Genomic DNA, 14,643 nt, shown 5'->3' with positions numbered 1-14,643 from the left:
TAGCTACCAACCTCCATTTGGATTTTCCCTTTGGGAGTGGAGCAAAAAAAAAGCATGTTGCTCTCTATCTTACTGAGACCTCTCGAAACAGAACAAAACGTCAATTTAGAACAACACCAGCAGAATAACAAGTGGCACAAAGCCTCTGCCACTCACCCTCCTTTCAAACCGATTTCAAGGGCTCCACTCTGTACATTTATACCATCTAAAATTGATTCTGCCCACCCTATGAAGTGTCCCTCTCAAATTGGGGTTTCCATTGATCATACACAGAGAATCCTCCTCCCCAGTCAAAATGAATGAATGCTGACAAAAGCCAGCTGAGCATCTGGAGTGGTGGTAGTAGCATGTGTGTGTGTATAGAGAAGCACCAAACATACTTAAAATCCATCCGCTTCCTTTCCCCCAACCCTTTTGCTTCTGTTATCTCCTTTTATGGCTTGATGGGTTTATTTTTTACGGTTCGGTGTCCTTTCCATTTGTTTTGGCTGTGTTACTCATTTATAATGTGACACTGGCAGGCAAAAAGCAATGCTGGAGTTTGGATGCAGAACACAGTAGTGGCAGGAAGCTGATAAAGCTGTTCTCTACAGATTCATATATTAGCAACAGTATAGATCAGGAACATTCTTAGTGGCCCAGTTCTTAACCCAGCCTTAGGGGGGAAAAAATCCTCCCTTCTTCTACCATGGAAGCTTGTGTGACTAAACTTCCAACTACCACTGTCCCCATGGAAGAATGCACAAGAGCCTACCCAGATAAATGCAGGTAGTGCGCTCAGTGTGTGTGCGTGTGCGCGAGCGTCACCTGCTCATAACTTTCCAGGAGTTTCTTTTCCCAGAGCCAGGACAAACATTTTATCTCTTCAAGCCAGTTCTATCAGTTTTCCTTTCCACCAGTGGAGGCTGGTGGCTCCTTTTTCGATGGGGCTGTAAATGCATTCTGGGTGTTAGTCAGAACCAGCCCAAACTCTAAAGGATCTATCTAAGGTGCTGGACCTATTTTGGGGATAGGGTTCAGCTCCTTGGATAGCTCCTTTAGAGTTCTGGCTGGTTCTAACTAAAATCCAGAATGGATTCACAGCCCAACCAAAATCAGAGCTACCAGACCCCACTGATTTCCACTGGGAGCAGATCTTTTGTAAAGCCAGTAGGTCTAAACTGGCCAGTCAAGACCAGGCCATCCCCAGATACTTTGCATTATAAGAGGGATATTTCACAAAAAATATATTGTTGCTGGGAAAATCCATCCCCCCACCCTCAACAGCTACTGTGAGAATTGCAGCTAAGCTCTGAGGAAACAGGGATGCCTGGGGGCAGGGGAGTGGGGTGAGATGACCATCATTCCTGCTGATCAGAATGTCCTGGTACTTTGACCCTATGAGCCCTGGCTCAACTACACCACTGCTTACCGACATTTTGTTTCCATAGCAACCCTGGCTCTCTGTTTTGAGTCTGCAGTGCCTGACTCTCTGAAAGGACCACTCCTGGCTTAACAGTCCTTGCGAAGAGATGGCAGAGCTTTCCTCCTGCTAGGAAGGGTGAAGTGGCCCACTCCATATAGCAGGTCTGGTGCAGCCTGGGATAGGGAGAGAAATGTGTCCATTTCTTTAACATATTATGATATTTTTACCACCACGGGAGATGCCTTTTAGATTTTTGGCTTCAGGCACTAAAATATCTTGGGCCACATCTGAGAGACAGCCTGAGGTGATTGTGACTTCAGGTCACCCAAATTCCACTTGGTGAGCTGTGACGGTTTGATGGTAATGAGGCTAACAACCTTTCCCTGTGAAAGACTCAGCATACGTGTGTGTGTGTGCTCACACGCACATCTATCTTGCAACCATACATTACGGAAATCTTTTTATTCTGGCTTAGCTATTAGTGCCTAATTAGGTTATTATAATAACATGTTGCTCAGCTTCCTTTGTGTCCATTTACAGTCACGTCAATTTCCCTATCAAGGGCTGAAAAAAACATTCTTTTTATCAGGGCCTACAGCTAGCTATACACTGCGTGGCAATAATAAACCTCTCCCGGCTTTTTTGTCTTCATTAGTAAAGTTGCACTCTGGGAGGTTTCCCCCCCCTGTTTTTAATGGCGGTGCAATGCTAGCTGCTCTGAGTGATGTGTGAGATTTTGGAAGAGCATACTTTCCCTTCAGCGGGCTTTAGTGAGCTGAACCGCATGCGCCCATGCTCATTACTGTCAAAGGTTAGGCAGAGCAACAGATTAAGGGAAGAGAGAATAAAATCCTCACCATCAGCTGTTTGATCGTTGGGTGTTCCTCGGTTTCTCTGCCTGAGGAAGACTCCTTGTGAACAATCTCGACGCGGATATCATTCTTGGCTGAAACCACACCTTTCAGATCTAAGCAAAAGAGCCAGAGAGTGAAAGTTACTGAAAATTACATGAAGGCTAGTGCAGTGGCACCCATTGCTCTGGAGTTGTGGCTGTAACTTTTAGGGAATGCTTTGTACATTGTCTTCCCATAAGGACAAAACAAAATAAGAGCCCTGTTGGATCAGACCAAGGGTCCATCTAGTCCAGCATTCTGTTCATGCAGTGGCCAACTAGCTGTCAACCAGAAACCCACAAGCAGGACATGAGTGCAACAGCACCCTCCCACACATGTTCCCCAGCAACTGGTGTACATAGGCGCACTGCCTCTGGTTCTGGAGGTAGCACAGAGCCATCAAGACCGTAGCCACCGATAGCCTTTTCCTGCAGGAATTTATCTAACCCCCTTTTAAAGCCATCCAAACTGGTGGCCATCACTACTAGGGATGGCGGAGAATTTCTCCCCAAAACTTCGGGGGGCCGAGCGCCAACGTGTTCGGCCCCCCGAACAAGTTCCGGGGAGAAATCCTCCACCCCCCCGCCCCCCGCCCCCCCCCGGGACGGGACTTACCTTCCCTGAATGTCCCTCCCGGCGGCGGGTCCGGCTGGCAGTTCGTCCGGTGTTCGAGCGGGGCGGGAGCAGCAGCCGGTCTTTCGACCGGCTGCCGCCCCCGACATTGCAATGAAAGAAAAAAAAAAAACGTCCCCTGATAGGCTACGTGACGATTCACGTAGCCTATCACGGCAAGATTTGCAAAGTCAGCCGTGATAGGCTATGTGAATCGTCACGTAGCCTATCACGGGTGACTTTAAAAAAAAAAAGTGTGTACGGATAATGGCGGCCCCCATAGGCTATTTGCGTTGCCCTTATTTTCGCTGTAGTCTACGTAAACATTGACGTAGACTACAGCAACTAAATAAGGCACGCGAATGGCCGGGCGAGGCGGGAAGCCTCCTCCCTGGCCTGAATTTCGGCCGGGCGAGGCGGGAAGCCTCCCCCCCCGGCCTGAATTTCGGCCGGGCGAGGCGGGAAGCCTCCCCCCCCCGGCCTGAACTTCGCGGGGGGAGCAGCGAAGCGCTCCCCCCCACCGCGAAAAAGCTGCGAGAAAAGGTAAGTGACTTTCGTTCACCCCTAATCACTACATCTTGTGGTAGTGAATTCCATAGTTTATGTGCTGTGTGAAGAATTCCTTCCTTTTATCTGTCCAGAATATCTCACCAAGCAGCTTCACGGGATGACCCTGAGTTCTAGTATTATGAGAGAGGGAGAAAAATGTCTCCCTATCCACATTCTCCACACCATGCGTAATTTTGTGCACCTCTATCATGTCTCCCCTTACCCCCCTTTTCTGTCCATCACAGAACCCCGCTTAAGGCGACCATCTGTCCTACTTTACAGAGTCCTCTCTTTGAGGCACCATCTATTTGAAGGGCTCTCCAGTTCGAGTCCAGCTGAAAGATGAAGAACCATTGGAAGGGAGCGTAGGGGCCTTGGAGCTGCCCATCACCACTTAGCACCCAAGCAGTACACTGTGCAGCAGGCACACAGGTCATGTGGTCACTGTCTTCCCCACTATGGTGAGATGTATTGTATTTCTACTTAAATTATAGTAATTAATATTTATGAATTTGCAGCAATGCAAATTTGCATATTTGATGCAAATCTGTGTCTTCTTTTTAGGTAAGGCATTTCTTTTTTCTGTTGTTGTTTTTTGGCAATGCGTATGTGGCCACCCTTGCCTCAATGTATCACAGAGGATTTCAGGAGATGTTCCAAGGTACACATTTGGTTTATGCAGGGAACATAAAAACATTGAAAACTGCCTTATACTGAGTCAGATCCTTAGTCTTACTAGCTCAGTATTCTCTACCCTGAATGGCAGTGGTTCCCTAGGATTTCAGACATGGAGAGAAACTGGGACTTTCTGCATGCACAGGATGCATTGCTTAGGTCTGTTGAATCTTTCTCTACCCTTCTTGGACATGACCAAGAGCACACGGTCAGTGACATCCACAGAGATGGAGGATCTGCGTCGGCATGAGAAACCCCATCCTGCATCGTACATTCTTTACATGCCTGTGTGCTTCCTGAACATCCTGGTTTGTGCCAGAATACCAAACTGGACATTTAGTCTGTCCCCAGGTGTAACATACTAAGGGTTCAGGAGTATGCAACCTTTTTGGGCCCGTGGGAACATATGGCAATTTGGGCAACTGTCATGGGCATCACTACAAAATGGCTGTCATAGGAAATATGGCTAGTCACAAAGGACAAGTAATCTGCCCAAATGAGTGTATACAAAGCAAAGCCCCAACACACTGAACAACACCATTGAATCCATAGTTCAGTGCCTTTTTCTCCCCCCCCTTCTTTTTCTTGGTGGCTGGGCATGCTGCAGAGGAAACATCAGTCTAGATCTGCCCACCATGTTCATTTCCTATGAATGTCTATACACCCTATTATGTAGCCCAGGGACGTTTATGGGAAATGAAGATGGCAGCAGCTGAAGGCTCTCACTTTGCTTAAAAGTGATCTCATCTGCCAGTAAGAAAATGTATTATTATTATTATTATATTGGGAGGGGTAGAGCAGCTTGGCAGGATCCTAGAAAGATGTCTGGGAGCTCATTGGTGCCTGTGGGCACCATGCTGCCTACCGCTACCTAAGTTCATTTGGCTATTGTATCTCAGCGAAACATAGGCATTACCTCATTAATTAGCTACACAGAAAAAGTGAGTATTTTTGGTATTCTCCAGGAGAATACTATACAGTCAGTGCAGATGTGGAACTTGAAGGGGATGGATTGCTTTCAAGCAGCAGCTGAGAGAAAAGAAGGGCAGTGGGATTTAGTTTCCATCTCCTGCTCCCCTCATTTCCCAGGAGAAGCCTGACCATCTTTGAAGAGGCCCTTTTTGAAAAATTAAACCAAAGACACCAAGGAGCAGGTCTGAGAGGAGGAGAAATGGCTCTCTCTGTATGTGGCTAAGATTAAAGACAGAGAGGAAGGTAAATCTAAACAGGCTTTGAAGAAACAGATTGAGAAGTGAGTCTGGAATTCCTAACTGGCCCTCGCCTTGTCTTTCTTAGGAGCTCCCACACTAAACTTTAGAGCTTGCTTAGGATGCTTGAGGATTTTGTTTGGCCTGCATTTTTAAACAAACAACTCTCCAGACTAATATGTGGATCCAAATGCTGTTATCCTTCAGTTTTTTGCACTTCTTTGAATTTTGTGATGTTCTTGGCTCAGAGAAAAAGTATAACAGTACATACTAAAATGTGTATTTTAGGGTAAAATGCATACAACATGTGCATTTTTTTGGGAACAAATAAATAAAACAATGCAATCGTTGTGCAGTTTTTTTTTTTTTTTTTAAAGATGGAGATTGGTGTGGAAACAGAGTGGAATGGGCTTACCATGGAACACATGTGAAACTGACACAGACCCGAAATAGGCTGATATGTCCTGCACTAAAGCCTGCATACCCCAGAACTTTTAAGGGGGTGGTTATGCTAAAGACTTAAATTGCTTTCACTTCTGCTTCTATGAGGGGTCTAGAGAAGTCTAACAGGATTCTGACCACCCTCACCAAACTACAATTCCCAGGATTCTTTGGAGGATGCCATGACAGTTAGAGTGGTATAAAAATAATACAGGTTTGTGGTGTAGATAAGCCAATTGTCATTCATATCTGCCTCCAGATTTTGTTGGCTAACATTTAAGGCAGTTTGCTCGGATCTGGATGGCACAGATCTTGTGAATCTCACGGGCGTTAGGTATCATGAGCTGAAGCTACCTTCTGGAGCCAATATCTCACTGAGAACAGAGTTCCTACAAGTCCCCCCAAGGAGCAGCAGAAAAAGCACATTACACCGATCCTGAAGGAAGCTCACTAGCTGCCTATTTGCTGCTGGGCCAGGTTTAGGGGTTTGGTACTTCTTGTTTGTTTTTATCAAACATTTATATCCCACGTTTCCTTCAAGGAGCCCAAGGCAGTGTACTTGATCCTTCTCCTCTCCATTTCATCCTCACAAAAGCCTTGTGAGTTAGGTTTGGCTGAGAGTCAGTAACTCGCCCAAAGTCCCCCACTGAGCTTCATGCACGAGTGGGGACTAGAACCCACGTCTTCTGAGTCCCAGTCCAACACCCTAACCGTTACACCACACTGGCTGACAACTCAGAACCAAGATACTGAAGAGATTGCATGATCTCCTACCAGTCTGCTCAGCTGCTTCACTCATCAAGTGATACTTTCCTGGTGGTACCCAAGATTTTGGAGGTCTGGTCTATCATAGCTTGCAGTAGGGCCTTTATTATCATAGCACCTGCTCTCTGGAACTCCCTACCCTACAAATTAGGCAGGCACTTATCATTCTGGGTTTTCAGTGCATACTGAAAACATACATTTTTGAACAGGCATTACCAGGAAGAAAATCCTTGTCTGATATTGTTTTTGTACATTGCGCAGACATTTCTTTAATATGTGATTCATAAAATGCCACTAAATAAATAAATAAAGCACAACAACTTAAAATAAAAAAACCTTGTCATTTTTTTTTTAAATGGCTCTATGAAATTAAAAAGAAATGGCCAGTCCTGAAAATGTCCGCCAGGCACTTAAGAAGTGGCTCTCCCATGAGACAGAGTGAGACCCTTGTTTCAGGTAGAGGATTTGAGTGCTATTGAGAATGGAAATGTGGTGGATGGACCTGATCCATGGATCAAGCATGATCCTAAGGATGTTCTTCTGTTCAAGCTCTGCTGAAATGAATGGGAAGGTTGAGTCTTACTCAGGACATGTTTCCTATGGATTGTGCTCCATCTCTCTATCTCTGTCTCTCTGTGTGTAAAGCATCTGAGTTTGCTCACTCCAGCAGCAAAATAACTTGAGCCAGCTCTGAATGCAGTCAATCTGCTCACATAAAAATATCACACACAGCCCCCTGGATTCTGCAGACTGACATCCAGTGCTGTAGTGGAAGCAGTGTTCACTGGAGTTCAGCACCAGCACTTTTTTTATTAGCACGGACTAGGGATGGCAGAGAATTCCGCCATGGATTCCAGTGAGCATGAATCCATGGCGGAACGGCCTCCTGCCCCCCCATGGAATCCCCCCAGGACAGCACTTACCTGGGGCAGATGCGGCAGCTCCGGCGGCTCCGGTGGCTGGTCACCTGGCTGGCTGCGGCTGGGCTGCTACCGCCGCCATTGCCATCCTTGCAGCCGTGATAGGCTACGTAAGAATTTACGTAGCCTATCATGGCTACCCCCCGCAAAAAATGCAGCATATGCAAATGGCGGCGGCTACAGTGGCCTCCATTTGTGTTCCCTATTTTTCGCCGATTTATTTTATGTAAATATTTACGTAAGATAAAACGGCGAAAAAAAGGGAACGCAAATAGCGTAGTGAGCGCTATTTGTGTTCCTTTATTTTTTGCTGTTCTAGCCTACGTAAATATTTACGTATTTACAATCGCCTCCCCCCCCATCGAGGATTCCAGGGGGAGGGACGGAGCGCCTTCCCCCCAACATGAAAGATTCTGCGAAAAGGTGAGTTTCGTACATCCCTAGCACAGACACAGATGTCATCTGCCACCCCCCTCCAGAATGCCCTCTTCCCTCTGAACTTGAGGAGGGCTTTGGCTAGGGGGGAATGCTCCTTCCTTCTTCTCCTCGACCTCTCAGTGGCTTTTGATACCTTGACCATATCCTTCTGGACTGCCTGGAAGGGTTGGGCATTGGAGACACCGTATTACGGTGGTTCCAGTCCTTCCTGTCCAGCAGGTACCAGAGGGTAGAACTGGGAGAGGAGGTTTCAAACCCGTGGCCACTCACTTTTGGGGTGCCACAGGGTTCCATCCTCTCCCCAATGCTATTTAACATCTATGTGAAGCCGCTGGGGGCTGTCATCAGGAGGTTTGGGGTGCAGTGTCATCAATATGCGGATGACACGCAGCTCTACCTCTTGTTTAAATCTTCACCATAGAATCCCTGTCCAAATGTCTGGAGACGGTGAGTGGCTGGATGGGGAGGAATAAGCTGAACCCTGACAAGACCGAGGTACTTTTGGTGGGAGACAAGAGGAGGTTGGGGGATGTTAACCTGGTGTTGAATGGGGTATGGCTACCCTTGAAAGACCAGGTCCACAGTCTGGGGGTCATTTTGGACTCCCATTTGTCCATGGAGGCTCAGGTGTCAGCTGTGAGCTGGACAGCACTGTACCAACTCCATCTGATATGGCGGCTGCGCCCCTACCTTCCCGACCATCTGCTCCCATTGGTAGTACATGCCCTGGTCTCCTCTCGTCTAGACTACTGCAATGCGCTTTATGTGGGGTTACCCTTGAAGACGGTTCGGAAGCTGCAGCTGGTACAGAATGCGGTGGCTCGCCTGATTAAAGGCAGCTGCCAGTGTGATCACATCACTCCAGTGCTGAAAGAGTTGCACTGGTTATCAGTTGTTTTCTGGGCCAAATTCAAGGTGTTGGTTTTGACCTTTAAAACCCTATATGGTTCCAGCCCAGCCTATCTCAAGGAGCGCCTCCAGCAGCACCAGACAGGCCACTTAACAAAATCAGCCTCAGATGGCCTTCTCTCTGTTCCATCAGCCAGGACAACTAGACTGGTGAGGACGAGGGAGAGGGCCTTCTCTGTGGTGGCCCCCACTCTGTGGAACTCCCTCCCTAGGGAATTCCACCATGCCCCCTCTTTAATGAGCTTCCACCACACATTAAAAACGTGGTTGTTCAGGCAGGTATTTGGGGTGGGTTAGGGTATTTTTAGAAATATGATGTTTTAATGTAGAATGTTAGTGTTTTAAAACTGTTTGTATTAATGTACATCGCCCAGAGTGGCCGGGTGACCAGCCAGATGAGCGATTAAGAAATTCATTCATTCATTCATTCATTCATTCAATCCATCAATCCATCAATCCATCAATCAATACAAATAAAATCTTAGCTGCAATTCTCACAGTAGCTGGGGTGGGGTGGAGTGGGGAGGCAGAATACATTTTCCCAGCAAGAACATATCACTCCCTGTTGTAATGCAAAGTATTGGTGTGTGTGTGTGTGTGTGTGTGTGTGTGTTCCTGAATGGCCAGTTAAGACCCATTTGCTTTACAAAAGACCTACTCCTGGTGGAGATGAAATCTGCTAGAACTGGTTTGTTGAAATGGATCAACATTGCTGCCTGAACTTTTGAGCTTTCCTTGGAGGCATGGCTATGGGGGCTGTTAAGATAAGCACCTGCAGTTCAAAATTTACCACTGTACTACTGTCGACATCTCATTAAACATTTGTGGAATTGGATAGTTTTGTCATTCATTCTGTCCTTCCCAATTTCCTGTTTGATTACAAAAACTGGGTGGAGGCGGGGGAAGAAGTGGAAGTCTGAAAAACCTCCAGGATCTTTCCCTTCACATCCTGTAGAATGCGACAGGAGGAATTATCTACTCGAGCGACTAGGCGAAAGGGGGCACTTTCCAACCTAATCTGGTGACACACTGGAACGGGAGCAGTTTTGAAATTTCTATAAATAATGCATGTTTTCCTGTGACAGGCTATGAATCATTTCTCTGGCTGGTTTTTGAAAGATGGAATACTTTATGGAAGACACTAAGTCAAGTGTCCGGGTGTCTGCCATCCAGTCTATCATCCAAACAAGAGGATGCTTGTGGGTTCTGAGATGCAGAGAGATAGCACAGCAGTCAAGGAAAAGATGCGGAGTAGGATATTGGGGGTAGTTTCTCCCATTATTAGTCAAAAAGAGGCCTACTCTCTAAGTCCCCACAATGTTGTTTTGGTGCATAAGTACTGAAACAAAAGTATGAGAAGCTGTGGTGCAGCTAAGTCACGTTAGACCCTGAATTTAGGACATGATCTTATGGATGTTTAAACAGAAGAAAAAGTCCTACTATTCCCAGCATTCCCCAGCCAGCATAGGAAGTGTAGGACTTTTTTCTGTCTAAACATACATAGGATTGTGCCTTTAATGGTCTTATGCCCCCCCCTTTGGATGTCCATGTCTACTTTTTGAGCCCTTTTGTTATTTTGTCCCCACTTTAGGGAATCCTCTCTGCCTTTTTTCCCTTCCCAATGTGTCCTACTTAGGAACAGAACCTTCTTCACTGATTGAGAAGGAGGATCACAAATGGGCATATTAAGAACATAAGAAGAGCCATGCTGTATGAGACCAAAGATTCCTCTCATCCAGCATTCTGTTCACACTGTGGCCAACCAGTTGCCCCAATGAGAACCCCACAAGTAAGACAAGAGGGCAATATCACCCTCTCGCTCATGCTCCCACCAACTGGTAAACAGAGGCATAATGCCTCTGATACTGGAGATAATATATAGCTATCAGAACTAGTAGCCAAACCTTGACCTCCATGAATGTATCTAATCCCCTTTTAAAGCCATCTGAATTGGTGGCCATCACTATGTCTCTTGATGCAGCAAATTCCACAGCTTAACTATGCGCTGCAGTTGCACCGGTGGTTGCACCAGTGAAGTGAGATTGTCATAAGCTGTCTTGATGCTCTCGTATCCACACCCAATCCAGTCGAGTCTGCCACTTCACTCCTGACTGTCTCTCCCCATAGGCATAGGCAGGGCGAGGGACAAAATACCAATCAGAGGCAAGTTCCTTGGAGCTCCATGAAGACCTTGCTTTTCTGCCCTAGGCAAGGCCCATTTTGAAGGATAAGAATGCCCTCTGGGAGCCACAGGGAACAGGAATCGAAAGCAAGGAATTTGTTTCATACACCTTCTTCAAAGCCCTGGAGATATTTCACAGGAGAAGCTGTAAATATCACAAATCTACAGCAAAGACATTTCTCATGGGGCATACTGTCAGGCAAATCCCATTGGCTGAGATTTTTGTTATCTCCCTGGATGAACTTTTATGATAATTTACAGCACTGGTCTTATGATTGCCCCCCATACAACCAGGTTATGTTGACCTAAGGTGATCAAGTCACAGCCCAGTTGTGGGCTGTGATCTACTAGAAATGCTGTGCCCATTGTTTGGACAGAGAGAGAAGGAGAAAGGGAGAGCAGAAAGGAGAAAAATAGATAGAAAAAAAGGAAAAGACAAGAGTAACACAGAGAAGCAAGGGGACATGCAAAGAGAAAGGGAGAGGAGGATAGCTAGGAAATAAGGAGGAGTAATACGTAAGAAACATTTATCATGTTTCAAGGGGTTAATAGTGGTTCCTGGGTTTGGAAATGTTGAAGCTCCTCTTAATGTGGTTAGTTTTTCCCTGCCATTTTTTGGTGGTAAGCGTTGTTGTGAATGCAATTCTATATAGTCAGATTTAGACAACAGCCTTAGTGCTAGCCCTAATTTTCTTAAAACTAGCCCTATTCAGACATTCTCCTGGGTTCCTCTTCAGACCTTCATGTGTTCAGTGTGAAGGTCTGAAGAGGGTTTTTATAGGTGCTTTGAAATCTCACTGTGTTTGGGAAACCTGTTGGGGCTGAACACAATTAGAAACTTAGAAACTTAGAAACTGTCACACTTGGGCAGGGCTTGCATGTATACCGTAGCCTCCTGCTCACTTTTATCCCTCATTTGTTCAGGTGAATTCCTGAATTGTGCTGTTTTGTTGTTCAGTCATGTCCAACTCTTCGTGACCCCATGGACCATAGCACGCCAGGCCTTCCTGTCCTGCGCTTTCTCCCGCAGCATGCTCAAGTCCATATTCATTGCATCGGTGATTCTATCTAGCCATCTCATCCTCTGCTGTCCCCTTCTCCTTTTGCCTTCAGTCTTTCCCAGCATCAGGGTCTTTTCCAGGGAGATTTCTCTTCGCATTAGGTGGCCAAAATATTTGAGCTTCAGCTTCAGTATCTGTCCTTCCAATGAGCAGTCAGGGTTGATTTCCTTTAGGATGGACTGATTTGACCTCCTTGCAGTCCAGGGGACTCGTAAGAGTCTTCTCCAGCACCACAGTTCAAAAGCATCAATTCTTCGGTGCTCAGCCTTCCTTATAGTTCAGCTCTCACAGCCATATGTTACTACTGGGAAAACCATAGCTTTGATTAGATGGCCCTTTGTCGGCAAGGTGATGTCTCTGCTTCTTACTATGCTGTCTAGGTTTGCCATAGCTTTCCTCCCAAGGAGCAAGCGTCTTTTAATTTCATGGCTACAGTCACCGTCTGCAGTGATCTTGGAGCCCAAGAAAATAAAATCTGTCACTGCTTCCATTTCTTCCCCTTCCATATGCCAGGAAGTGATGGGGCCAGATGCCATGATCTTCGTTTTTTTTATGTTGAGCTTTAAACCAGCTTTTGCACTCTCCACTTTCACCCTCAACAAGAGGCTCTTTAGATCCTCTTTGCTTTCTGCCATTAGGGTGGTATTGTCTGCGTATCTGAAGTTGTTGATAATTCTCCCGGCAATCTTAATTCCAACCTGTGATTCATCCAACCTGGCGTTTCTCATGATGTACTCTGCATATAAGTTAAATAAGCAGGGCGACAATATGCAGCCTTGTCGTACTCCTTTCCCAATTTTGAACCAATCGGTTGTTCCATGTCTGGTTCTTACTGTTGCTTCTTGACCCTCGTACAGGTTTCTCAGGAGACAGGTAAGGTAGTCTGGTACCCCCATCTCTTTCAGAATTTGCCACAGTTTGTTGTGATCCACACAATCAAAGGCTTTAGCATAGTCAATGAAGCAGAAATAGATGTTTTTCTGGAATTCTCTTGCTTTCTCCATGATCCAGCGAACGTTGACAATTTGATCTCTAATTCCTCTGCATCTTCGAAACCCAGCTTGTACTTCCGGTAGTTCTCGGTTCGCATACTGCTGAAAGCCTAGCTTGTAGGATTTTGAGCATCACCTTGTGAAATGAGCACAACTGTACGGTAGTTTGAACACTCTTTGGCATTGCCCTTCTTTGGAATTGGAATGTAAACTGACCTTTTCCAGTCTTGTGGCCACTGTTGAGTGTTCCAAATTTGTTGGCATATTGAGTGCAGCACTTTAACAGCATCATCTTTTAGGATTTTAAATAGCTCAGCTGGAATTCTGTCATCAATTGTGCTGTTAGGCCATGGCTAAATACAAATTTGTCCACATGGTGGAAAGTTCACCCTAAAGCATCACCATGGGGGAATTATAAGGGGAAGCAACCACATAGCAATCTTTGAATGAAAAATGGCCATATATAAATTCTCCCTAAGACAACTAGCTACTTTCCTTTTATCCAGAAGATGGAAAAACAAATGTTGATATTTGTCCAGCAATGGAATGGAGAGACATGAACTTAATGCAGGTCCCTTACTTGTCACAAGGTAAGAAGAATTAAGGTTACTAATACCTGGAGTGTGGCTGAATTAGCCCCACTGCCTCCAGGGCAAAGTCTTCTTAATTGATAACTTAGTGCCACCAGCTAAATCAATACTTAATTTAGTACCTTCCTCCCACCTTTCTTTTAATAATGTATTCTTCTACGACCACTGTTTACCTATGCCCCAGGGCATCCACTAGTAATGGGTTTACGAACACATCACGGTGGAATTTTCCAAGCTTCATGGTGCAAGGAAAAGCATTTCTCCTTGCTGTTTTCTTCTTCTTCTTCTTCTTCTTCTTCTTCTTCTTCTTCTTCTTCTTCTTCTTCTTTTCTGTTGTGTTTTATTGCTTCTTCCTGTTTTCTGTCCAAGAGTAGGAATAATGTCCTGAGCACCAAAGCCTCAGCATTTAATCACAATGAAAAGCCAATTACGGCCTCGTAGACTCCTCTCTTAGGGACATTACTCCTTAAATAACTTGTGGCTTGTAATGTCATCCAGGAAACAACAACAGATGTGTATTAAACATGTGAAAATATGCCCCCTGGGGAAATCTGTCTGCTTACTGTATACATAATTTGCTTGTGATGCGTTTTGCTTCTTCTCATTAAAACAGTCACCGGAATATGTGATACCTGCCCTACCAACTGTGACCTGGCATTAGCTTAGTCAGGCTTTTCCTGTGTCCTAGCCAAGAAATTGGAGGCTGTGAGCAAGCAGATTTCAAGAGCTTCAAGATGGAGCCCCCCCTCCCCAGTTGCTGATGTTATGGTTGGTTCACCTAGTATGAATCCTGGGAAACCAATGGGAGGTGGTCTCCCATAGTACATTTTATAATACCATAGCTAGTCAGTGATTTGAAGCAGTTCAAACTGATTGCTCCCCAGCATTAAAACTTCCCACCCCCCCTTTTAGTGTATTGACATTTCTAAAAAAATACACAACCCATAAAAGAGAAAGGGGGGGGGGAATCATACTATTCACCACCACCGTCATGACCACCCAT

At 45.7% G+C, this 14,643-nt stretch overlaps 1 protein-coding gene across 2 annotated transcripts in view; it reads right to left on the bottom strand.

The window, feature by feature from the left end:
• The window catches only part of KIRREL3 (kirre like nephrin family adhesion molecule 3), a 1,205,284-nt gene that overhangs the window by 24,640 nt on the left and 1,166,001 nt on the right, over positions 1–14,643 (bottom strand). For both annotated transcript variants that reach the window (XM_084803705.1, XM_084803706.1), the window contains one exon: positions 2,263–2,372. In XM_084803705.1, the coding sequence (XP_084659831.1) occupies positions 2,263–2,372 (110 nt within the window). The remainder of the gene's footprint in view (positions 1–2,262; positions 2,373–14,643) is intronic.

This window comes from Heloderma suspectum, chromosome 6 (genome assembly GCF_057233095.1).
Source record: "Heloderma suspectum isolate Gila_16-S chromosome 6, 16-S_ref, whole genome shotgun sequence".
Taxonomy (NCBI): domain Eukaryota; kingdom Metazoa; phylum Chordata; class Lepidosauria; order Squamata; family Helodermatidae; genus Heloderma; species Heloderma suspectum.
The sequence above is the reverse complement of the archived record's forward strand: the minus strand, read 5'-3'. Positions and strand labels throughout refer to the sequence as shown.